Genomic DNA, 27,790 nt, shown 5'->3' on the forward strand with positions numbered 1-27,790 from the left:
TCTAGCATTTAAATAGGTAAATTATCATCATAATTATAACAGTGAATAATTTTATAGTGTTATGAGTGTTTCAATGTCAACTTTAAATGGCATAAATAAAAGGTAATAATTCTGGGTTTTTCTCTAAAGCAATCACATTTCTCTGCCCAAATAGCAGACTTGACAGCAGTTACAGCCATCTGTATTCATGCTAATTACTGTTTCAATTCAATGTATTTACAAAGGGAAATTGCAACAGAAAAGAAAAGCTCTGGGGTGGGCATATGGTAGTTAGGGCTTGGTTTTCTTTTCTTTTTGATGTTTTGATTTCCCTGTGTGTATCTTAGTTCATCCTCAGAGCCATATCATTGTCATACCATGTGTGGTTAGTGGGTAGCCCGGGAGTTGGAAACACCTCTCAGAATTTTTTATTTTAATTGTTTTTTGGGGAGTGTGGAGAGGAACTGAGCATGGTCAGATGCCACTGTGGAAAGTGAGTGCAAATAAAGACAGTGAAGGCAAAATGCCAATTGCTCAGAAAAGAGTGAATTTGGAGCAGTAATTAACCAGCAATTCAACAGGAATTATGGGATCACAAAGCAAATTACTGTAATTAGAGAAGCACTTGTTCTCCCACCAGTCTGTCACCACATTTTACTCCGGATGGGTTTTTGCTTCTGAGAAAATAGTTGATGTGAGTTAGTTATATATCTCAGAAAGCACACACAAAGACCTTTGGGGGCATGTTTGCATGTGCACATGCAAGCCTGTGTACCTTTCAGTGTGGTTCAGTTTGTAACTCAAGCTTCTGAATCTGTGGGTCACATTGTGGGTAGATTTGGTATTCTTTATATCATTGCGTGGCAGCTCCTTTTTATAAGACGGCATTGTACTCATGTGGTGAGAAGGGAAGGGAAGCCAGTTAAAATCTCTCAGCCTTACTTTGCTCATCTGTAAAATGAAGCTAATGCTGCCTAGAGCCCTTGCTTTTCAGGATTGCAGGGTCATAGATTTAGAATTGGCTGGTATCTAGGTGTCATCCAATTTAATCTCCACATTTTACAAGATGAGGAAACAGGCCTAGAAAGGTTACATGATTTGTTCAAGATCTCACAAGCTTTTCCTGCCCAGGAAAAAAGGCAGGATTCAAACTCAGGGTTATTTTGTGGGTCAAATAAGATTGGAAACTTTAAAATGCTATAAAATGTCATTTGTTTAATATTACTCCTAAGGTGGTAGTAAGATTATATATATACATGTACATACATACATATGTGTGTGTGCGTGTGATATATATATATAATATATATATATATATATATATATATATATATATTTTATATATATATGAGATCCAGCTCTCAGGATTTTATAGGATCACTGATTTAGAGATAGAAGGGAGGAGCTTAGAGGTCCTTGAGCCCAATGCTTTCATATTGCCCTCTATGAGACTGAGACACAGAGAGGATAAATAATTTTCCCAGGGTCATACAGCTAGTAAGTGTCTAAGGGGAGGAAGAGCTCAAACCCACTTCTTCCTAATTCTGAGGCCCGTGCTTTATCCACAATCTCATCCTGCCTAAAGTTGGCTTTACTTGGAATCATTTTTACATTGCTTGTCTTCTTTCCCTTACATCATTTTTCTCCTTAGTAAGAATTAAGGGGGGGGGGGCAGCGGGCAGTAATTCGGCCATTTGATGAAAATTCAAGCAATATTATTGTTCTTCTGACAAGTATTAATAAAGTCTTTTAAATCTGACACTCTCAAAAAGGTGTTATTTCTGGTCACACCTTCTAAATGGTCATGTTCTTTGTAATACACGCATCATGAGTTCCCAACATCATACTTGCCTTCCGTGCTGTTGAGGAAGATAAGACTTCAAGGTAATTGAGCTCTAGGATTTCTCGTGCTATCGCAGTGGCCTCTGAGGACTTCATGGTATTTAATGTGCTAGCAAATGAAGTGGTGGGAGACATTACACACGAAACAATGCTTACGTTCACAGGTGTGCTCGGTTCCCTATTTCTCTGACTAACAAGGATTTTGGATGTTCAGCCTACAGTTTGCAGTTGTTTAGGCTTTTAAGTCACTGGTGCATCCCATAAATAAAAACAAGACATCTGACAGTGTACAAACTCCCGATTTTGTTTTCAAAAGCAAGCATACACTGTTATGGAACTGTGATTTAAGGTTAAACCATTCAATGTGCTCCAATTTTGGATTAAAAACATTTTCAAAGTAATACATTAATAAAACAAGAGAGATTATAATGAATACTGTGGCACTTAATTCTAAGTGAACTTTAAAAATGCTTGTGAGTAGGAAAGATCTGGGGAAGATAATGAGCATTTATTAGGCACCTGTTATGTTAGGAGCTGTGCTAAGTGCTTTTACAAATATTACCGCATTTTAGAAAGAAGCACAGGGGGCAGCTAGGTGGCGTAGTGGATAGAGCACCGGCCCTGAATTCAGGAGTACCTGAGTTCAAATACACATAACACTTACTAGCTGTGTGACCCTGGGCAAGTCACTTAACCCCATTGCCTAGCAAAAAAAAAAAAAGAAGCACAGTTCCACTTCACTTCATTTGTCATGGGCAGAATTCATCCTGTGCCAGGTTTTAGCTCTTAATATCATCTTTGAGAAGAGGGAGGAAATGTAAATATTTCTGTTGAAAAGCCAATTTCCCTGGGTTATGTACTAAATTTGATTTATAGTCAAGGTAGCATTCTTTTCCTATTCACCCAGCAAAAATAAATAATTTTGAATTGTTATAAAAAAGCAGTCACATATCTTAGATTATAAGAATGCTGGCTGTTATTGTTTGTATACTTAGTAAAAGCATAAAATATGGTAAAGAATGACAGGTTTTAGAGTCAATAAGACTTAAGTTTTACTCCTACTCTGACATTTTCTAGCTATATGACCATGGTGGCCAAGTCCTTCAGCTTATCTAAGCCTTAATTCTCTCATCTGTAGACCAAGGATAATGATAATATTTGAAATAATATGTATAAAACAAACCTTAAAGCTCTATATTAATGTCAATAATCATTATGAGTCTGTTGGGTATCTTTTAGAGCAGAAAAAATTTTCATGTTAAATACTGGTAAAAAAAATTTAATGTCTTCCCTTTTTATTTCCCTTGCTTCATGTTGCTAAAGTTTACCAATATCATTTTAAATGGTTATCCCATGATATTAAATGTTTATATTTAATAAATGAAAGGCAATGTAATATAGTAGATAAAGTCTGGACTTGGAGTCGGGGAAGCTTGTTTTCAAATTCTCTCCCTGATATAGACTAGCTTGATAAACATGGACAAGTCACTTAACTTCTTTCCCCTTTTTTAAGACTGATACAACAGATGAGTGGCAGTCTGCCTTATTGGAAGAATTTTCCATACCAAGAGTTCTTACGTGGATGAAGTCACAAGTTCAGACCCTGTTTTTTAAATTAAACGGGCTTTAGTTTTTTTCAATGACTGCAAAGTCGGCTCAGAATAATTAATGGTTCTTTACATTGTCGTTTTCCAGAAAAAGAAGCAAGAACTTTAAATTTCATTTGCAGGTAACATGAGGTTGTATCAATAAAATCCTAGTGAAGTATGAAAGAAATTGAGATGGTAACTATCGTAAGTAAGTTAGTAAAATATAAAATGAACCACAAAATCTTCAAGAGTTTCTTATAACATTTACAAAAATCAAGAAAAACTGAGACGTGCCATTAGAAATGACTACAAAAAGCATACAATTTGAATTAGCCAGTAGTAATACACATGAAAGTTATACTGGGTGTGCCAAAATCTCAGTGCAGTTCTAAGCTTTGATAGCTACTTTTAAGCTATCTGCATTGAGACTTTTGGGACACCTTATGTAAATACAACTGCAAAATACTTTTTATAGAAATAAAAATACAAGCAAATCATTGGAGAAATTTCACTGCTCATGATTGGGCTGTTCCCATATAATAAAAATGGCATCATTACATAAATTAATTTATAGATTTAGTTCTATACCAAATTGTGATACTTCATAGGATTAGACAAAACAAATTTTCATATATAAAACCATAAAGTTCATTTTTAAAAGCAAAAGGTCTAGAATCTGAAGGGAATTAATGAGAACAAGTATGAATGAACAGAGTATATTATACCACCCTTCAGATTTTTATCATAACCCATTATTTGATATTTGTTATTACTGATACGTAAGAGATAAACAAGAAAGAACAATCAATCCAGAACAGTAGCCCAAAATTGGAGGAACCTAAGGACATAAATTATCGGGAAGTTTTTCACAAAACTTCTGGGGAAACAGGAAAGCAGTTTGATAGAAATTAGGTTCAGGCCAACATTTTGTTCTCCATGACAATAAACTCAAAATGGATATAAAAGCTGAAGAGAACAGGTAATATTAACATTTTTAAAAAGAATTAGATCTGATATTTTTTACAAGTACATTTGGGAGAGAATTATTAACTAAGGAAGAGAGAGGATCTCACAAGTGATGAAGTTATGAGTATAATCAATGAAGACTGAATAAAAGAAACTGTGAAGTGGGAAAGATGCACCTACACTATCACCAATAAAAGCTGATAGATATATATATATGTATGTATGTGTATATATATATATATATATATATATGTATATATATGTATATGTATATGCATATGTATCTATGTATGTACATAGGAAGTTGACACACATATATAAAAAGCCATTCCCCCAATAAGTGAATGTTAAAAGGTTTTGAACAAGCAGTTCTAAAAAGAATTGCAAACTTTAAATGACCACATGAAAACATGCTTCAGAACACTTATAGTAAGAGAAATGCACATTTTAAAAACAATAGTTTTACCTCACACCCTAAAAGTTGTCCCAAAAAATGGGATTGGTCAATGTTAGAGTGCTGAGAAAAACGGGAACACTGGTCCACTCTTGGTGTAGTCATGAATTCATCCAACATTTCTGGATATAGATTTGGAATTATGAAAAAAAAAAAGTAACAAAACTGTCTGTCTTTTAACCCAGTGATCTTTCTCTTGTGTGTATGTAAAGGTATCCTCTTCAGACTGTGGCAAGGTCATAAGGGGCAATGGCAAATAGATTATGAGTCTTTGAGTAATTGATTTACAAAGTCAAGAAAGCAGGCTCTCATTTGCAGAACAACAGAAGAAACTTGTTTTAAAAAAAAACCTAGGGAATCCTGAATTCCAGAACTATTCGGTAATTCAGTGTAAATGACCATAGTTTCCAGAAATGAAAGTCTGAGAAATATGTTGGGTGGTCACTGTAAGTTAGAGTGAGGTCTTTCACTGAGAGGAGAGAAGGAAAGAAATAGGAAAGAAGGAAGAGATGGAAAGATAAAGCAAGAGGTGATAGAGACCACAGGTACCATAGATGAGCAAGCTCATCTAAGTGAAAGAACAGCCGTCTAGCTAAAGCAGCTCAGTTGATGGAATCCAAAACAGCACATACAGCTGAGGTGCCATTCACCCCATTTATCACTTGACTGTACTACTCTGGGGTCTGACTTCTACCATGTGCCAGGAAGCTCATTATTGGGGAAACCTCATCATCCCTTCAGGATTCCATCAGCCTTAGTACTCCCTCTCATCATCACATGCTGTCTTTCTGATTGGAAGGTAGAACCATGAACTCCAAAACTTCCATTTAAGGAGGGTTCTCAGCTCAAAACATCTCATTTCTCTTCTGGTTCCCTTACTTTGGGGACTTCTTTGTCTTTTTCATGTTCCCAGGTCAGATGCTCCCATGATCCCAGCTCCTTATCGCTTTTCCTTACATACCTTTCATATGTTGTCTGCTTCCATTGGATTATAAACTTCAGGGCAAGGACTGTCTTTTTGTATTTGTATCCCCAGCACTTAGCACAGGTCCTGGAGCACAATAGATGCTTAATAAATATTGATTAATTGATTGTGGAGAGCTAACCCAGCCCAACTGTGAATTGACCTGCTCTGGCAACTCTTGAGTAAGCCCAGAAGGAAGTCAAAGACAGAAATGAAGATCATATATTTACCCAAATACCCATAGTAATACACTTTTTGGTAGCAAAGAACTGGAAACAAATGATTGCCTACCAATTGGGGAATGTTTGAACAAATTGAGATCTATAGATAAAAAGGAAGAAATGCGCTTGTAATGAAAACCGTGGAAGGAAAGACTGTTAAAAGGGAGAGGATAGTCAACAGTGTCAAATGCTGCAGAAATATCTAGAAGAATGAAGACTAAACAGGGCCATCAATTTAGCATGATAGTGAACTAGGGGGCACTAGCCCTAGCCCTAATAATTGGAGAAGGATCAGGAAGGCTTCATGTAGTTGTAGAAGGTAGTGCTTGAACGACATCTTCAAAGAAGGAAGGGATTCTAAGAGATGGAGGTAGAGAAGGATTGCCTTCCTGGCTTTAAAGAATAAGTAGCACGAAGGCCAAGACAACGGAATTGGAGAAGAGAGAAAGCTGTGCTGTCCAGTGTGGGAAAGGGTTAGGGTTAGACAGTTCCCACTTTACTTAAATTAACATTATGTAAATTCAACTTTACTTAAAGAATTCTAAAAGAAATCTGCATTCAAAAAAACCCACCTATGTTAAATTTACTATGCAATATTGTGCTCTCTTTCTCTGCTCCTGCCCCCCTCCCACTAGGGACTCTGTGGCATCTCCCCACCCCCCCCACCCTAAAAAACATTTTAAAACTCCTCCAAGTGAAAGCAGAATGGAAGTGCCTCTCCAACAGATGGAGGGTTTGGCTTGAGACCTCAGGCACCGGGAATAGACCTTTGCCCTGCTCTGCCTACCTATCAGCCTGTCCACCCAGCTTGTTGGTCTGTCCTACCCACGTGTCCTTGAACTCTGTGTGGCTCCCTTTCAGGAGTGGGGCTCCTTTCCTACCTTCTTCTTCTTCTTCCTTCCCAGTGGGAAACTTTCATTAAGTAAAAAATTGCTTTATGGAGAAATTTGCAGAAAGTCCACTTATGTAAAGCAGGAACTGTCTGTATAGGCATGTGCCCCTTTTAGGGTTTTCTTGGCGAGGAGTGATTTGCCATTTCCTTCTCTAGCTCATTTTCAGATGAGGAAACTGAGGCAAACAGAATTAAGTGACTTGCCTAGGGTCACGCAGCTAGTAAGTATCTGAGGCCAGATTGGAACTCAGGAAGATGAGTCTTCCTGACTTCAAGCCTGGCACTCTGTCCTCCACATCACCTAGCTGCCCCTCTGTACAGGCATACTTTGGAGATATTGTAGGTTTGGTTCCAGACCACCACGATCAAAGGAATATCCTAATAAAGCAAGTCACACAACTTTTTTTGTTTCCCAGTACATATAAAAGTTATATTTATACTATATTGTAATCTGTTAAGTGTGCAATAGTATTATATCTTTCCTAAAAATGTACCTATCTTAATTAAAAAGTACTTTATTACTAAAAAAAAAAAGCCAACCATTATCTGAGCCTTCAGTGAATCATAATCTTTTTGCTGATGGAGGGTTTTGCCTCAGTGTTGATGGCTGAAGGTTGGGATGGCTGTGGCAATTTCTTAAAACAAGACATCACTGAAGTTTTCCCACATAGATTGACTTTTACTTTCACTTGAACACTTGGGAGCCATTGTAGGGTTATTAATTGATCTATTTCAATTGTGTCTCAGGGAATAGGGAGCCCTGAAGATGAGAGAGATAGGAGAATGACCAGTCAGTGGAATAGTCGGAACACATATGCCATATATAGGTGTGGTTCACGGTGCCCCCAAAACAATTACGATAACAACATCAAAATCACTGATCACAGATCACCATAACAGGAAAAAAGAATTACCAAAATGTGACACAGAAACACAGTGTTGAGCATTTGCTGTTAGAAAAATGATGCTGATATTTTTTTTTCTTCGTTTGAGTTTTGTTTCTTCTTTCTGGTGGTTCCTCCTTTTGGTTCTAATTCTTACTTATAACATCACTAATGTTTAATTAGGAATGTAGATGTGTAACCTGTATCAGAATGTGCCCGGTCTTGGGGAGGGTAGTGGGGAGGGAGGGGGAGAAAAATTTTAAACTCAAAAGCGTATGGAAGTGATTGTTGATAAATCAAAATAAATTAATTTTAGAAAAAGAAAGAAAAATGGTGCTGATAGATTTGCTTGACACAGGGTTGCCACAAACTTTCAATTTATAAAAAAACAAAGTATCTATGAAGCACCATAAAGTGAAGTGTAACAAAATTAGATATGCCTGTATAGTGAAGATGAAAAGAGAAGTTGGGGCTAGGTTGTGAGGGCTTTTGGAGCCAAGTAGAGCAGTTGATATTTTATCCTAGAGAAATAGGGAAATGAGGAGTGGTGTGGTAAGATCATAATCATTTAGGCTGCTATGTGGGGGATAGCTTTCAGTGGGGAGAGACCTGAGATAGGAAAATCAATTAAGAAGCCATTGCAATAAGTCTAAGCAAACTAATGGTGGGCAAGTGAATACAGAGAAAGGACCAGATGCAAATAAATGGCAGAATTTGGCCACTCAGTGGATATATAGGATGAGTGAGATTTAGGAGTAAAAGAAAATGCTGAGGTGGTGAACCTGGGAGAATGAAGGGGGGGGGAAGTAGGGCTGTCACAGAAATCGGGAGATTTGGTAGAAGTTTTGTTTTGGAGTTGTTGAGGTTGAGATGTCTTCAGAGCATCTAGTCCAGGGGTGGGGAGCCTGTAACCTCCAAGCCACAAGTGGGCCTCTAGGTCCTCAAGTGCAGCCCTTTGACTAAATCCAAATTTCACAGAACAGATTCCCCTTAATAAAAGGAATTGTTCTAAATGTAAAACTGGGGCTCAGTCAAAAGGCTGCATCCAAGGACCTAGAAGGCCACATGGGGGACCTGAAGGCTGCACATTCCCCACTCTGTCATATCTAATAGGCAGTGATATAGATGCTGGCAGTGACTCTGGACACAGTGTGGGTTCTTTTAAACACCTACTTGTACTTTCTAAAAGAAGTGACAGATTTCGAGGCTTCCTCCAAATCTACCCTTGTTGTTACCTCTTTGTATTAATAGTAAAAATACTTTCACAGGATGTCTAATTTCAGTGGTTTCAAGTTCATCTGATATGACTGCTACCTGAATAAAAATTTCCACAATATACCTGGCAAATACTCATCTGTCTTTTGTCTGAAGGGCAAAAATGAGAAGAAATTCACTAATTCCCAGATAGCCGGAATCCAGCTCGTTTAACTTTTTTTCACCTCTAATTATTAGGATGCTTTTCTTTATATTGAGCCTGTCTTTCTGTATCTTCTTTATTTCTGCCTTCTGGGCTAGAGAGAACTAGTTTAATCCTTATCCATTTAATAGCAGTCTCTCAGATAGTTGAAGCTAGCGATCACGTCTCCCTTAAGTCATATTTTCCCCCATATTAAACAAAACTCCCCATTCTTATAAGGGCTGTTTTCACAGCACTTCACTGTCCTCTTTGGGATGTTCTTAAGCCTGTTAATGTTTTTCCTAAAATCTAATTATTAGGGACAAATTTTGTTTCCAGATCTTTGCTATCACAGACTGAACACAGTAATCCCTCTAGGGCAGAGTTTATAGCAGACGATCACCTTCCTAGACCCTGTATTCACTGCCTCTTTTGTTAAAATCTAGGAATGATTTGCTTTTTTTTTTCCAGTCTGCAAAGCCATACTATTAATGCATAGAGCTTTTAGTCCACTAAAACCCAAGATCTTTTTCAGACAAATTAGTATTTCACCTCTCTTAAACTTTATTTTTAGAACTTATGCTTATCTCTATCAAATTTCATCTTACTAGATTCAGTCCAACATTCTAGCCTGTTAAGGTCTTTTTGAGTCCTGACTCTGTCATTCATTATATTAGCTATTTCTCCTAGCTTTGTGTTATCTATATACTTGATAAGCAAGGTATATCTGCATTTATCCCAATAACTGATGAAAAAGTTAAATAGCACAGGGCCAACCACAGGTCTTTGGAGAATTCCACTCAAGAACTCCTTCCAGGTTGACAACAAACTATTCCTGCCTACTGTTTGAGCTCAGCCATATCCATCTACCTATACTGTGGATCACTTAGAATTTGGTCAGACATTGAAGATGTTAAGATCCTCCACTGCATACTGGGCCATCGCCAGTCATCTTGACTTTTGTCTTGCCATTGGACTTTGATGACTCAGGAAGAGTGAGGCTGACAGATTTGTGCAACTCTGCCTCACTTAAATTTCATGAGCAAGATAAGACGTCACCTGTGATGTCATTGGTCCTCTTCAAAAATGAAGGACTAACAACAACGTTTTTGTCTAAACCTGTATCTTTTAGCCTTGTCCATGATCCCCTGTGGCTTGTACTGAAATTTTACCTAAAATGATGCTAAGGTGTAATAAGCAGCAGTATATTACTTAATTTATTAATTTTCCACAATTTGTATTTTTCCAGTCATTTACAACATTTGTTTTCTTTCCCTCCTCCTCTTAGATCTTCTTAGAAAAGTATGACAGTTTCATTTTGTTTTAAGGTTTTTTTTTCCTTTTTCAATTCTGTTTTTCAGTGGACAGTTTGCAGTTGTGAAAAAATGCCGTGAGAAAAGTACTGGTCTACAATATGCTGCTAAATTCATTAAGAAACGGAGGACTAAATCCAGCCGACGGGGAGTGAGTCGAGAAGATATTGAGCGAGAAGTTAACATATTGAAAGAGATACAACATCCGAATGTAATCACCTTACATGATGTTTACGAGAACAAAACTGATGTCATTCTTATTTTGGAACTGTAAGTCATTTTTGTCTTGTGATTTCATGGGCCTTGGGTGGAAAAATCAAATTAAGAGGTGAATGTGTGGCTCTGCCCTGCATTTAGCTTCCTCTACAGCTGTGTAAATGAAGTGAATGACATATTCAGAGATGTTCTATTGTCCCAGGTCAGAAATTGTATTTACTTTACACTTAAAAAACTAGGGTGTGTACTGCCTTCCAGGAAACTGGGGTGGATTCACATTTCAACAAATTGTGCCTGAGTCTTATCACATGTTATTTTCCCACCTGATTGGGAAGTTGGCAGCTCAGTCTTTTCCAGGTTACATCATGTACATCTTTGTTTATTATACATTCCTCTGTTTTCTTTTTCCCCCTTCCCATTCCATAACTCCCCTTTGCTATATAAACAATTTTAGCTCAGCTAAAGCAGACTCCCCTGCTTTTGGTCTCTTCAAACTGCCCAAGCTAACTGGAGGAGTAGGTTTAATAGAAAACAATTGTTAAACATGACTAGTATCACTTAGATATTATTATAGTACTTGAGGCTTAAAGCCCTACACAGACAATATTGGTAACTGGTTATGGCACAAGCAGTCCTGTGATTTATATTCTTGATTTAAGCTGTCTCTTATTACCCCATCTCTTATGTGACTGTCTCATTGCCCATTGCTCCCTAAAGCAGTCTAGAGAACAGTGCTTATTAAGTGTTCTCCAATAATTTTGAGTACACATGCCCCATATCCTCCAGTGATATTCATAGAGCAAAAGATTTACAGCCAGTAAGCACCTTGGAGAACACCACCTTCTAAAACTTAACCCCTTTATGTTATAAATAAGAAACCTGAGGCTTGGAAAGGTGATTTTATTCCAGGCCACACCAATGATTGAGAGAGTAATGAGGAAAATAAAGAGAAGTAATAGATGATAAGATAAGACCTTGGGAAGGAATGTTAGTTCAAATGGTAGCACAGGCTTAGTAGGAATATGAATGAACACAATGTCCTGAAGAAAAGAGAATTTAGCTACCAGGGTGAAAAGAAAGGTCTGTTATAAGATGAAAAAATTGCATGTAGGTCCTAAATAATAAGAGGGGGTATCTGTCTTCATATGGAAGCCAACTCAATTTTTGGCTAACAAGTAATGTAGATATTGACAGCAACAACAAAGGAGGCTGTGTCCCCAGGTTAAAAGAAGGGAGCAGGTCTGAGATATGGTCAGCCAGACCTGGCCTCAGCAGAAGAGACTGAAGGGTGGACAAGGGGGTCTGGTATTGGATCATAAGGGAAATCTCACAAGAGGAAGTCAAATGAGATGTGCCAAGTGCGGATAGTCATGTCTGCTCAATATAAGGAAGTGGAGTAGAGGATTGAGATGAGTCCCAACGGTGCAACCTTCTTCTGTCTAGCTGACTGTCTCTTTACTGCTAGAACTTTTTTAAATACTTTTTTCGATGTGTGTGTGGGGGAAATGGTAACAAGGCTGTTCCCATGAGTTCTGTCACCCCTAAAGGGTCAGAGCTAATGTCCCCTCCAGGGAAAGAGATGTGAAAGAAAGGTTTTGATAGCTGTGGAATCTGTCCCTATTTGTGTATGCATATCAAGTATATGCCATATAGTAGGATGCTATATTTGAGAGTCATTGTGGCATAGTGGATAGAGAGCTGGCCTAAGGGTTGCAGAAACCTGGGTTCAGATCCTGGCTATGTGACCCTGGGCAAGTCATTTGACTTCTCAATGTTCTAAGTAAGTTCTCTAAAAAAGTGCAGAGAAAGGATGGGCAGATGGAATAAGCATTTCTGTGTGCCAGGCACTGTGCTAAATGCTTACAAATATTATTTCATTTGATCACTGGATCAAATGAGAAGGTGTCAACTTGCATTGATAGAAAGAGTATGCCTAGTGCCAATGAAATAGCAGGTCTACTCCCTATCCTTTATAAAGGATATTGTGGGAAAGAATAAAAAGATTTCGACAAAAATATTTTCATATCGTGATGCTTTTTATCCACAGTTACTTTATTTTTGTATTTTTTTTTTTGCTTTTTCATCAGTCTTTTCCCAATATCCTCCCTCTTTTATAATATAGAAAAAACAGCTCAGCCCAACCGACCAATGCAGGGACCATAATATAGTGTTCTGCAGTGGATAGAGTGCTGTGTGACCCTAGACAAATCATTAACTCCTTTCTGCTTCAGTTTCCACAACTGTAAAAATGGGGATAATAGCACCTACCTCTCAGCATTGTTGTGAAGATCAAACACAGCATCCAGCACAAAGTAATGACTTAATAGAAGCTTGCTTCCTTCCTTCTGTCCCTCTACCAGGGGAAGAGGAAGTATGTTTTACTCTTTGTTCTCAAAGGCCAAGATTAATCATTATAATCAATTCAAGTCTGGGTACTTTTCATTGTTACTTTTGTTTACATTATCCTAGTTATTGTGCATATTGTTCAGGTTCTTGTTTCTTTTTGCATCAGTTAATTCAGGACTTCCAATGCTTCTACGAATTTTGATGTTGCTCGTTTGTGGTTTAAGAATATTGTTTTGGCACAAAAATATTCTATCACATTCATAGACCGCAGTATATTCAGCCATTCCCAAATGAAGAGCACCTGCTTTATTTATAGATTTTTGCTGATACAAAAAGTACTGGTATGAATATTTTTGGTATATATGGGACCTTCCTTTCTTTCTTAGAACTTCAGCTGGGCATTTGCTTATTATCCAGTTAATCTATGAAGCCAAGAAATATCATTATGCTCCTCAAATTACCTAATTTATGTTCATTGATTTTAGGAAATCATTCCTCAAGTTGACATGTTAATAAGCTCATTTTTTTCTCATATATGTGATCTGCAGTCCTTATTCAAACCTAAATGTGTATTCACAATTCAATTTCAGTTATTTTTTAGATAGATTCCTTTGTTCTGTGCACAAACTGTGTGGTATAATATTTTAAATGGTTATGTGTAGTAAAAGGTAAAAATTTGGAGAGTTTACCTAGGACAAACATTGAAGGGCAGTAGGGTGGGGAAGAAGTAGGGCAAGATTATTTGTAATTAGATTAAGCCTATAATGCTTGCATTGGACTGAAGAAGTAAGCTAGTCTGTCAACATTTCCATTTTTTCCACCTTTGATAGTCTATATTTCTGTGTTGTTTTTATTTTCTTCTACCACACACTAAGAATCACTTTAAAAAGCAGTCACTCTTATGCTGTTATCACCCCAGAGAGATGGATTTACCTTAAAGGGCCCGGCAGTGGAACAAACTTCAGTTTCTACCTACTACTTGGTGCAGTTGTTATTTGCATCAAGTCCCCCTTTGCTAATATCTGAATGACTATGATATATAATGAAAAATAATAGTAATACTAGCAACTAGCATTTATATAAGGCTTTGCTAAGTGTTTTACAGTATTATCTTGTTTGATACTCACAACAATCCTATGAGTTAGGTGCCATTTTACCAATGAAGAAACTGAGGCAGACAGAGGTTAAGTGACTTGCCCAGGATCACACAACTAGTAAGTGTCTGGGGTGGGATTGAACTGAGGTCTTTCTGACTCTAGGTCCAGCAATGCACACTCACATGCATACATACACACACACACACACACACACACACACACACACACACACACACACACATCTATGTAGCTAGCCTCAGAGTAAATTATATGACTGTCTGTAATTTCTTCCATTTACACTAATGAAGCATTTTAACATTTATTATCAGGATCCCAGGACCACAGCTCTGACAGTGATTGGATTCAGTCTTAGAAAGTTCTCAATAATCTTTTTTTGAAATGAAGGAATAGTCCTCATTTCCCCACCCACAATTTTTTGTGGGAACCTCAGAAATGAGTTCCTATTTAGGTTTCTACACAAAAAGTAAAGAACCCTTAGTTCTTAATGAGAGCAGTCCGGCTAACGTAACTTCAAATATAAGACAACCTCTGCCAAAAGAAATCCAAAAAATATAAACATATTCTTACCCAACTCCATAAACTGTCAAGATGGCTCTTCTTTGCTTTCTGCATGCCCCAGCCACAACTGTAACCCATAAGTGCTAGAGTTGAAAGCACTCGTGGCCTCTGAAAAGTTGATTCCTTTTTTTCCTACTGTACCTGCACAGTCCAGGAAACTCACAGTATTAGGGAAGGATAAAATCTGAATTTGTTCCATCTCATCATGCTGTTTCTTGTCAAATCTCAGCTCTGGTTACTGTGTGATACAGAAGCTCTTTTGACTCTACCCACTACTTCAGTGCTGCTCAAGATCCTATAGGTCCCGGCTTGGTCCAGGATTTTATCATGCTTAGAAGGTCATCCAGAGTCTTTTTTGATCTTTTATGTTCAGAGTTGGAGGCTATCATAGCAAGGGATAAGTTGGACCCTTTGGTTTTGCAAATCTGGTAGGGTCTTATTTTGTTGGGGGGGGCCTAAGTTTTTACAATGGTCATGGCCAAATTCAGATAGAACCTTGCAAAACACCAAGACAGGTGTGAGACTAAAGGTTCTTTGTACAATATGTTGGGTTTGAGACTAAGTAATAAAGAAGACATCCCCAGTAAAGGGAGATTTGGACTCTTAGAATGGAATCTTTATTTGGGAGAGGATGCCTATGAACTGTGACAGTGTTACTCTGGTTTAATTTACAGGGACTAAAAAGGTTGTTAAATTTTAAAATTAATTTTTTTTAATTAATAAAAGTCTATTTTCTCTCCATCTCTCCACCCTTCCCCCCCCCATGGGGAGGGGGAATGTACAAATATGCATATTCAAGTGAAACATTCTCTCATTGACCATTTCAAAATAAATTGCAAGTCTTTTATTTAACGAGGAATGAATGTAGAGGATTCTAAGGCCTCTATGCGATGTTCCCTTGACAAAATTAATTCCTTGTCATGGATAAACCTCTTGTTAACAAAATCAGCACAGATAACACCATCGTTCTGGGATTGTTGATGTCTTGGGAATAAAATATACATGTTTTGCATGGGTAGTTGTTGGCCCTTTAATACTATAATACTTTTGAGGATGATTAAATATATGATGACTCATTTTATACCTGAGGTTGCCATAGTATAACTTGGACTTGGCTTTTAAAAGGAGAACAAGAATTAGAGAGACACATATTGGGAGAATCAAAGCTGAGATGGTTGGAGAGAAACTCGTTAAGCATATATGGATACAGGTTCCCCTCAGGGAAGTCTTCTGTCCTTTCCAGTGAACTATGGGCATTAAAGCATCATTTGACCCAGAAGTGGAGGGAACCATGTTGGCATCAAAAAATGCCATCTCATGAAGGCAGTAGTGATGTGATGAGGAGTTTATGGGCCAAGCCAGGAGTTACAAGTACATGAACTGGTAGCAGTGGGGAGGCCATGACCAAGAAACAGGAGTTTTTGGACAAGAAGTAGAGTTCCTGGACAAGAGTGAATTCCTGGGTCATGTTATAGGAATATGGAAATAATCAAGAACCAAAGCCTTGAAGCAGCAGGATGGCTGTGGTGTAGTGGCACAAACCTGGACCTTGCCTTGGGATATACTGTGAATTTTGTGAACTATGCTGATCAAAGCAAAGGGTTTTATGGACCATGTGGACAGGGTGTATCTAATTCTCTAGTGATGATAAGGGTGATGTGGTAGCATATAGTGGATGTGGAGGATGATATGATATGGAAGCAGTGCAAACTCTAGGGATGGTTGCTTGACTCTAGAAATCCTGAGTGTTTTTTCTCCTGGATAATGGCCCACCTAGGACCTACTATGACAAAGAAGTGTATAGGTACTGGGGTAGAGGAGACCCATGAGGAACAGGGAAACACACTGGAGAGAGGAGAGTTGACTTGACTATTGACTTGGGTGCAAATTCTTTGTACTTCGTTTTTTTGTTCCTTTCTCTTTTTTTGCCAAGTTAAATAAAGGTTTTCCTTTGGTACTATATTAATTTTAGTACTTTCATGGGAGCTAAGGGTCCTTTCCTTTTTCACTTAGCACAAGCTAATTCTGATATTCCTAGGGAATTCCTCAGTGGGAGGAAGAACTGGAGAGATATTTGTGTGAAAAGCCCATAAGATACGTACCAGTCCTGTTCTGGGCCACCATTTATACCTTCATGCCCTTGCTGAGGCTGTTTATCTACTTTATTCCTCTCCTGTAAACTTCTAGTCCTTTCCTTATCATGAGGATAAGGAGATCTAAAACCATACCTACATTTGATACTTTGCAGACTGACTCTTAGTGACCCTTTGTGAGAAGGATATTCTGTATCTCATTTGGCCTTTGTACAGGACTCTGGTGTCTGTGCTAGAGGGTCATTTATTTGTTGAAATACATTTTAAGAGAATATTCCCCAAGTCTAGAAAGCAGCTATAAATGAAGAGTTATTTCATTTGTTTATTAGGGGGAAAAATCTTATTTTTCGTACCTGAGATGCTGGTTTGTTGTTGTTGTGTTTAATTTGACCAAAGTGCTGAAATGGAGCCATGATTTTGTGCCTTCTGAACCCACTGTTACCCTCACACACACACACACACACACACACACACACAAATGTCAATATAGAAATCTTTCATTAAATCTGTATGTTTAGGGGACTCAGAGTAAACTAGATCAGAGCTTTTTTTCCTGGGTGGGATAAAGTTAGTGCTTTGATTTTAAAATTGAGGAATGGGTGTCCAAATAGAATAATGACTTGCCCAAATATATACAGATAGTCAGTGGCAGAACTAGGATTCGAACCCAGAATCTCTCCCTCCAAATCCAGCACTCATTTGGTATATTACACTGCTTTCGGTTAGAGAAGAGGACTTGTGTAGTAGAGTAAAGAGAGAGAGTTAGAGATACAGGATCATAGGATCATTTGTCCAGAACTGGCAGATCAAATTGAATGACAAATGAAGAGTTTTGGACATTATTTGGTAGGCAATATGACACAGATAGATAAATATTTCAAATATGAAAATGTGTGAGAAAGAGTATTCAACGAGGTAAGTGCTAGACAAGTGAATATTATTATGGTCTACTTGTATTCGTGATCTTTGGTGTCCATGCAATGAGATTATTACACAGGTGAGATTGACTGTCAGCAACTGTCTTCTGTTAACTCTGTGCTTAACTAGACCCTTTTACTTTGGATCTTTGATGGACCTGCCTTAACTTGAATTCTCTTCTGTAATGAATTACTAATGGTTTGGCTCTGAATATAATTGGGTCTTATCAACTATATTTGACTCTAACATGGGAAGAATTTTGAGAGATAATACATTGCCAATTTGCATCCTGTTTTTCTTCCTGTTTCAGTTGAATAACTACTAATCTGATTCCTCATTGGGCTATAAAGTTAAGTCCTTAATTCTTTTGTGTTAAAAGCTGGGACCCTCTTAGGCAGTCTGGTGAAGCTGATAGTCCTTTTCTCAGAATCATGTTTTTAAATATGTAAAGTAAAATACATAGGAATTACAAAGGAAACCAATTGTATTGAAATATAGTTATCAAAATTTTTAATATTTTAATATTTTATTCTCCCAATTACATGTAAAAAATAATTTTTAACGTTCATTGGGCTTTTTTAAGTTTTAAGTCCCAAGTTCTATCCCTCCCCACCCTTTCCCCAGATGGTAAGTAATCTGATATAGGTTATATGTGTGTAATCATGTGAAAGATTTCCATATTAGTTATTCAAAATATTTTTAAAGGAGTTCATGGACCTCAGGTTAAGCACCTCTTATGTACAGGCAAACTTGAGGTTCTTGAAGATTATTTTAGTTTTAGCTCTGGCAAGTCATATGAAGCTAGAAAGACTTCAACTTCCCCACCTCCCCATCCCCTGTCACTATAGATTATATATATCCTCATCTGTGAGCCCAAATAATTAAATTGGAAGAGCCTCATCACTAAGTGGGTCAGCAAGCAGTGTATTTTTTGGCTTTCCTAATGGGCCTTCCTCTCTTCTAAGCAACTCATACAGATTATTAACTAAGGTAGAGAACAATTATAATCTACTTCATTGGAAATTATACCCACGCTGATGAAATCACATTCTAAAAGTTTTGAATAAACAAAATTAAGTAGACAGTCTCATGTAGTAGACCCTACAGTCATAGAATCTGGGTTATAATTCCAGCTATTTTGCTAATTAGCATTGTGACTAGACAAATTAGTTAATCTCTCAGAGCCTCAGTTTCCTCATTTAAAAATCCTAGGGGGTTGGATTAGATAAACTCTATGGACCTTTTCAGCACTATAATTTAATTATGAACTGTTCCAGTCCTTTTTCCTGTCCCTTGTGTGTTGTTGAACAGTCCCTTGTGTGAAATTGAATGGGACCGAGGGCCGAGGGGGACACTGAGAATGTTTCATCAGGGTTCTGTTGTGAAATCTTAACATTTGGATATCTGCCTGAGTGTTTGTTGCTGCCTGTACAGATAAAGTTGTAGACAGAATCTGATCCTGACTACTATGCCAATTGTGGACATAAAACCACTACCACCACCATCCCCCAGACAAAAGGAATTTGCCAATTCTGTGAACCCATTTGAGCTGCTGTTTGTCTAGCCTTGGCTCAATATTGTGTAGCTGCATTAGAATATAATAGTTCTTAGACTAAGGAATCCATCATCATATTAATTTTAGAAATTCTGTGAGCTACTTTAAAATTTAGGGAAAAAAAAACAGCCCATAACTGATACATGGATTGATACTGTGTGCCAGGCACTTTACAAGGCCCTGTGGATACAGTGAGAAAATTTAAACAATTCTTGCCATCAAGAATCATGTATCAAATGTATCAAGGAAGAGTGTGTGTGTGTGTGTGTGTGTGTGTACACACACACTTATACATACACATATATACACATATACATTATATATAATACATACATATGTAAATATATGCAGTATATACACAAAATAAACACTGTAATTTGGTGAAGCATACTTAATAACTAGTTATGTTTTGTTAAACTTTGCATAGGTTATCTCATTCAATCTGCATTTGCAACTAGGGAACTTAGGAACAAGCTCATGTAAGAGATGGTATTTCAGCTGAGTTTTGGAAGAACTTGGAGCTTCTAAGAGGTAAAAATGTGGAAAGAGTACATTACAGGCATGGGGGACAGAAGCCTCTGTGTAAAGCAGCATTGAGACAAGATGGACTTCTGTGTCAACAGAACAACAGAAGGGCCAGTTTATCTGGACTGTATAGTATGTGAAAGGTAGGAAGGAGCACGGAAAGAGTGATCTATAATAAAGCTGGAAAGGTCATTTGTAACAGGTTATATCAGACTTTAAATGCCATTAGGATTTTGCATATTATCTTAGAGACAACATGTGGCTACTAGAATTTATTGACTTTGTCAGCTGCATGAAGATGCTATTGGAGATAGAACGTTTTTGAGGCAGGGAGACCAAATTAGGAGGCTAATTAGGAGGCTATCATAATAGTCCAGAGCCCTCGGTTGGGGAACCTTGAGGCCATGTGGCCCTCTAGGGCCTCAAGTACAGCCCTTTGACTGAATCCAAACTTCACAGAGCAAATCCTCTTAATGAAAGGATTTGTTCTGTAAAACTTGGACTCAGTCAAAGGACATACCCAAGGACCTCGAAGGTCATACGTGGCCTTGAGGCCTCAGGTTCCTCACCCCTGGTCCAGGCTATGTAAGTATAGAGAAAGGAGGGTGGGCATAAGGGTTGTTGTATAAGTAGAGTCAATGATACTTGGCAATTAATTGGTTATGCCTGGTGCAGTAGTCCATGCCACAAAAGTCAGAGATGTTCTGAGCCCAAGGTTAGGAATCTTTTAGTTAAACCTCTAAACCTCTTTCCTTTGGTTTCCCCTTCTGTCATTCACTTTAGTAGCATTTGACCTCCATTCAGAATTGTTGCCGAGTTATGGTTTGTGAGGTAGAAATGTTGTGTATTGCCATGGAACTTAAGTAAGTTGATTCATTCCTATGAAGTCTGGTAAGAATTCTCAACTGAATTCTAAATCACTTAAGTTTTCTTGTTGCTTTTTTTTTTTACATAGGCAGCCAGGTGACCCAGTGGGGAGAGAACAAGCATTTATTAAGCACCTATTATGTACACTGTACTAAGGACTTTACAAATATTGTCTCATTTGATCATTAAAATAACACTGAGAAGTAGGTGCTATTATTATTCCCATTTTACAGTCCAGTAAACTGAGACAGAGGCTGTGTCCTGCGCAAAGTCACATAGCTAATGAAGCCAGATTAGGTCTTCCTGAAGATCAAATGAGACTATATTTATAAAGCATTTTGCAAACCTTAAAGTATTAATAAATGTTAGTTAGTGGTGTGGTGGTGGTGGTAGTAGTAGTAGTAGTAGTAGTATGCTTTTAACTCTATGACTTTGCGATAAGTTAATAATTTCTGTCACTTGATTTAATCACTGCAAGTAGCCATAAAGTTGTACTTAAATATGTGTGTAATACTAGACTATTTAAGGCCAGATTTATTGTTCAGTTCTGTATTCACCTTATAAAACACATGGTCTGTATGTCTATTATACAAGAAAAATATTCATATTCCTTTAGTCCACTATCTGATAGCTACTGCACTACTGACAAATCAAGAGCTCCAAACTACTTTTTAAAGTAAAAAATACATTGATTAGAGGGAAAACTTTAAATTACCTTGAAAATGTTAGGAGAGCTCTAAAACTTAATATCATAATAGTGTCATTTAGCTAAATTTAATTTAACAAATATAGATTAAGCACCTGTTATATGACAGGCATTATATTATGTACTATGAATAAAAAGACAAAAATGAACAATCTCTGACTTTAAGAATCTTGTATACTTGGGGGGCAGCTAGATAGTGCAGTGGATTAGTGCACTAGCCCTGGATTCAGGAAGACCTGAGTTCAAATCTGGCCTCAGACATTTGACACTTACTAGCTGTGTGACCCTAGGCAAGTCACTTTACCCCATTGCCTTGCAAAAAAAAAAGAATTTTATATACTTGGACATAAGTGATTGTCTATCCACTTGGTATTTCCTGTGTGGATAGTTAGGTCCAAACACTTCTGAATGGTTACTGATCTAATTTAGGCAGCTCTTCAGTGTTTGTGGATTGATAAATTTAGCACAGTGTCATCTGTAAACAAGAGCATCCAGAGTGCCATGCCATGTATAGAGAATCCTTCTTCTGTTATGGATTCTGTGGTAGAAATCCTTCATGATGCCCAGAATATTCCATTGATATCTGCACAATATCACAAGTTCTAGGAGCAGCTCCCTACCCTTGCCTACCACTTAGGTGAAGCTCCTGTAGAAAATTTAAGGAAAACCTGAACAAAAGTCAGTAGGATTTGGCAGACATAGATGGGTTACAATCTGTAACACTGGAAGGAGTACCCTAATTGATGATATCAGAGATTCAGCAAAATATAGACATGTTTTGAGAATTCAATTCAGTGTATTTCCACAAGCATTTATTAAGTGCCTGCTAGGTGCCAGACACTGTGTTGGGTGCAGGGGATGCAAAGCTAAAAACAAAACAATCCCTGCCTTTAAAGAGTTTAAATTCTGTTGAGAAGAAACAACACGAACACAGATTTTTTAAAAATACGTGAAAATTCTTAGGGTTGGAAAATGGAGTAACGTGGCTAGACTTCTGCTTTAGTAGTATTACTTTGGGAGCTGTGTGGAGGATGGATTGGAGAATGAAGAGACCTGAAACAGGGAGATTATAGAGGAGGCTCTTGAAATAGTTCATGGGAGAGGTTTGTGATGGCCTGAACTGAAGTGCTGTCCACATGAGAGGGAAAGAGAGACACAAGATATATTAAATCAACAAGACTCGGCAGTCTATTCTATATGGAAGATGGAGAGGAAAGAGTAGAGGATGTCTTCATTGCAAACCTGAGTGGAATGGAAAAATGATGGTGATTTGAATACAAAGTCTGTCTACAATAGGTGCCTCCACTTTCTCTCCTCTCACTCTCTTCTTAACCCCATAAAATTCAGCTTCCAACTTTATCATTTCCCCAAAAGTGTTCTCTTCAAAGTTATTAATGATCTTAGTTTCCAGATCCAGTGACCTTTTCTCAATCCTCATTCTCCTTGATCTCTCTGCAGCCTTTGATGCTGTTAATCACTCTCTCCTACATGATACTCTCTTCTGTCTAGGTTTTTGGGACACAACCTAGGAGGCATCCTGTATTCCTCACTATCAACCCATCCCCCAATATCCGAACTGTTACCAAGGCCTGCCAATTTTACCTATGCGGCATCTCCTGAATATGCCCCCTTCTCTCCTCTGACCCTGCCACCACTTTAGTGCAAGCCCTCTTATCACCTCACACCTTGACTTTACTGCAGTAGCCTGCTTGGAGTGGGAAGGGGGAGTCTCCAGGCTCCAAGTCTCTCCCCATTCCAATCTGTTCTCCACTCAGTCACTAAAGTGATTTTCCTAAAATGCAAGTCTGATTGTATCACCACCACAACCGCCTTCTCCCACTCCATAAACTCCAGTGGCTTCCTATTGGCTCCAGGAACAAATATGAAATGCTCTATTTGGCATTCAAAGCCCTTCATAACCTAGACCCCCTTACCTTTCTAGTCTTCTTACACATTACTCCCCAACACATACTCTTCTGTCCAGTGATACTGGCTTCCTAGCCATCCCATGAACAAGACATTCCATCTCAGCTCCAGGCCTTTTCTCTGGCTGTCCCTCATGCCTGGAATGTTTTCCCTCTTCCACTCCAACTACTTTATTCCTTGGCATCTTTTAAGTCCCAAGTAAAATCCCACCTCCTACAGGAAGCCTTCCTCAACCTCTCTTAATTCTAGTGCTTTCCTTCTATTAATTATTTCCTATTTATCCTGTATATAGCTTCCTTTGTATATATTTGTTTGCATATTGCCCCCTCATTAGACTATAAATTCCTTGAAGGCAAGGACTTGTCTTTTGCCTCTTTTTTGTATCCCTCGTGCTTAGCACAGTGCCTGGCACATAATAAGTGCTTAATAAATGCTTATTGGAATTTAATTGAATGTTGGAAAGAGGGTAGTGTTGGGAGTTGGGTGGTGAAAGAACATAATAAATTCTGTTTTGAATCTGTTTAGTTTCAGATACCTGCAGGATACCCATTTAGACAAGACCACTAGGAAGTTGGTTATGTTGAATTCAAAATCAGAATAACTAGGAGTAGATATAAGGGTATGCTTTTAAATTTTAATAACTGGCTCTTGGTGGAAAATGTATGCACAATGGGCTATTAAGAGTATCTGCCTTATTATTTTCTCCATCTCTTTCTTAAGTCTAAGCAATCAGCAGCACAATAATCAAGCCCTGATTTTTATCATTTGCTGATTTCTAGATTTCAGTGCTTACACTGAGAATTTAATAATTGGCTTTCATGAGCTGGTACAAGCTGCCTCTAGTGCATCATTAGCTAGATATATAGATCTAGGAGTCATCAGCATAGAGATGAGGGTCTTGACCCATGGCAGCTGATGAGATCACTGAAAGAGAATATGGATAAAAGGAGAGGTCCCTGTGGTTCACCTACATGAGGAGAATGGAATATGAATGATGATCCAACAAATGAAACTGTTAAGGAGTGGCCAGACAAGTAAGAGAAAGGAGAGGAAAGGAATAATTGCTGTACTACAAACGTTAGAGGGACTTGAAATATCTTGGAGAAATGAAATTCAAGAGGGCCCCTGTCCACAAGACAGGTTAGAAACAGTCCATGTTCATTCATTAATGTGGCTCTATAGAAGGGGTTCACAACCTTTTGGTGTCATAAACCCTTTTGGCAATCTGGTAAAACCTATGAGACTAGAATAAGGGTTTGTTTTTAATGCATATTTAAGGAAATATTAAATTTCTTTTAGAAATATTAAATTTCTGTTAGTAAAAAGAACGATGTCATTTTTTTCTCCACTCAAGTTCACAAGACCCCCTGAAATCTCTCAGAGGGTTTACCCATGATATCTCTCTTTCAGGTTAGGAGTCCCTGCTCTAGAACTACATTAATAATTAGCACGAATCAAAGGATCCTCTTAACTATTGTATGTCCTATAGTATTTATTATCTTTTAATATGAAAATTGCAGTCTTAGAGAATTCCAGGCTGAGCAATGCTAGGTCAATTTATTTTTTATTAACTTTTGTTGTTGGTCCCATGGATAAGTTTTCACTTTACCTAGCAATAAAATTGTTATGATGTGAGCTACAAAGCAAGAATTAATTTTCATGACTTATTTTAACTGCTTCACTTAAAAGTCTTCTTCTGGTATCACATCATTTTATGGAAGTTGTAGAACTGTAGATTTAAAAGTAGAAGGGACCTCAGTAGTCATAGAATTTATTCCTCTCATTTTATAGATGAGGAAACTGAGGCCTACAGAGGTTAAGTGACTTGCCCAGTGTCACACAACTAGAAAGTATCTGAAGTAGCATTTAAACCCAGGTTTTTCAGATTCCAAGCCCAAGGCCTTGTCTATTATTCCATGCTACTTCCACCCTGAGCCTTCTGTCTACATTAGTAGAGGTAAACTGTACATGGAATAAGTCAGAAATTGTTGGTGTATTCAAATAATTATTTGCAGTGATGCAATCTAATTTCACTTCATCTCAAAAAAAAAACATTTTAAGAACCCATCATGATCAATGTAATGTGCAAGGCATTGATTCTCCAATTTCAGCCTTAAAACCATTGAAAAAAATGTTCATTGGCTATTTTTCCTGGGTACAATGGGAGATAGGTGAAATGGTATCGTTAGTAGTAATAAAACAATAATAGTTATTGTTTTATTATTATAAATTAGTATAAATACTAACCCCCTCAAAACCCCACCAATGTTAAGGTGAGTTTGGGATGTGGAGGAGGAAGAGGAGCAAAGTAAGGTTGTATCAGCTACGGTGATGTACAGCAGGCATTCCGGGTGCCTTGAAACTGCTATAGAAGCCCAAAAGGCCTCTGCCATGTCAGCATGGGCTCTGATGATATTATTGGTTGAGGGTGGCACCTTGGCCAGTACAATATAATCTCCCCTATAAATCTAAGAAATAGGCAGGATAGCATAGAGTTCCAGGACCTGCTCAGAACTATTGTGAGGGTCAGCTTAACATGGAGGGAGAGTGAAGAGAATGGCATTTCTTTATGTTCCATTATCACAAGGATAAAAACTATATTAGAGCACAACTAAAATACCATAATCGCACATGCTGGAAATGCTTTGTTATCCATAATGCTGACCACAAAAAGGGGCAAACTATGAGTGTACATGAAATGGAATGAAGAGCTGAATGTTTTTATTATCTGATAGTACTGTATTATATCAGAATTTGAAATAACTCCTGGGTTCTAGACAAGGGCTTCACAATGCTTTTTGTCAATAATATACTCAGTTCCATGTTACACTGTGTGTTATAGATCAGTTGATAATTTCATTCTTAAAACTAAATTAGAGGGACAGGCAAGTGGTACAGTAGATAGAGCACCAGCCCTGGAATCCGAAGGGCCTGAGTTCAAATTTGGCCTCAGACACATACTAGCTGTGTGACCTTGGGCAAGTCACTTAACCCCAATTGCCTCAAAAAAAAATTAGATGAAATAGGAACAGAAATTAAGGAGTTCCTTAAATCTGAAGAGAACAAATCCAAATAATAAACTAATTATGAAAAACTGATTTTTAAAAGCTATTATCATAACTGTCTGTAAATGTACTGCTCATTTTACATTTCCAGTCTATTACTTTTCTTCCAAAAAAAGGAAAATATGTTGTTAATCCTCTGTAGTTGGGATGGGTTCTTGCAGTTATTATCATTCTTAAGTCTGTCATAGTTATTTTCATTTATATCATTGTAATTGTTATATAATTAATTCTCCTGGTTCTGCTTTCTTCACTCGGCATCAGTTCAAGTATTCCCAGGCTTTCTAGAACCTTTTCCTTCATCATTTCTTAAGTATGTAATACTATTCCATTATATTCCAGCAGCACAATTTGTTCAGCCACTGCCCGACTGATGGATACTCACATTGTTTCCACTTCTTTGTTAAAATGAGGTTTTGCCATAAATATTTTAATAGAAAAATGATCATATCTCTCTTTGAAGTGCATTCTTACACATATTATCTCCAGAGCAAAGGGTATGGGAAGACTTTTGGGCTGTAGCTCCAAATTACTGTCCTCCCATAGATATGTCAAAGATTGTCACTTTCTTTTTGGTCATCTTTGCCAATCCAATAGCTATTAAATAAAACTTCAATGTTTTAATTTGTATTTCTCTTGTTATCAGTAATTTTGGAGCATTTGCTTACTTTAGTTCTTTTGAAAACTGCCTGTGAATGTCTTTTTACCATTTACTTATTTAATTTCTTTTTCTGAGATTGAGCCATTTAAATTCTATACTGTTCTATTAATCTTGAGTACTTTTTTTTTACAAATATTCATTCATTTAACCTTTAAAAATTTTGTTGATCTGGAGAAATAGTTTCTCATAATTCCTTTATTCTTTGTTGCTAATTTTTTTTTGATAATTTTGTTTTCCTCTTTTTTTTAAAGTCAGATTAGTTAATGGTATACCTAATTTATCAGTTTTTTCCACCAGGAAAAGTTTCTTTTTATTTATCAATGTTTTTCTTTTTTTTTTGTCTATTCATTTTTTTTAGATACTTATTTTTTAGGTTGTTGTTCAATAATTTTTCAGTCATGTCCAACTTTTCATGACCCCATGTTTTCTTGGCAAAGATGTTACAGTACTTTGCAATTTCCTTCTCCACCTCATTTTACAGATTAGGAAACTGAGGCAAACAGAGTCAAGTGACTTGCCCAGGATCATACAGTTAATAAGTGTCTGAGGCCAGATCTGAACTTACAAAGGGGAGTCTTCCTTACTCCAGGCCTGTGGCCCTATTTTTGATTACTGCTCAGTTTTTTATTTGTTGCTTTTTTGGGGGAGGGGAGGGAGAATTGTTGTATAGCCAATTTATTTATCTATTCTTTCCTTTCATGTTTATAAAAATGTTTAGTGATATAAATTTTTCTGTAAG

The 27,790-nt window shown here is 37.4% G+C and overlaps 1 protein-coding gene across 7 annotated transcripts in view; it reads left to right on the plus strand.

Moving 5' to 3' along the window:
- The window catches only part of DAPK1 (death associated protein kinase 1), a 262,491-nt gene that overhangs the window by 121,288 nt on the left and 113,413 nt on the right, over positions 1-27,790 (plus strand). For all 7 annotated transcript variants that reach the window (XM_020971675.2, XM_020971677.2, XM_020971674.2 and 4 more), the window contains one exon: positions 10,549-10,770. In XM_020971675.2, coding sequence (XP_020827334.1) covers positions 10,549-10,770 — 222 coding nt within the window. The remainder of the gene's footprint in view (positions 1-10,548; positions 10,771-27,790) is intronic.

This window comes from Phascolarctos cinereus, unplaced genomic scaffold (genome assembly GCF_003287225.1).
Source record: "Phascolarctos cinereus isolate Bilbo 61053 unplaced genomic scaffold, phaCin_HiC Scaffold_4;HRSCAF=312, whole genome shotgun sequence".
In the NCBI taxonomy this organism is placed as follows: domain Eukaryota; kingdom Metazoa; phylum Chordata; class Mammalia; order Diprotodontia; family Phascolarctidae; genus Phascolarctos; species Phascolarctos cinereus.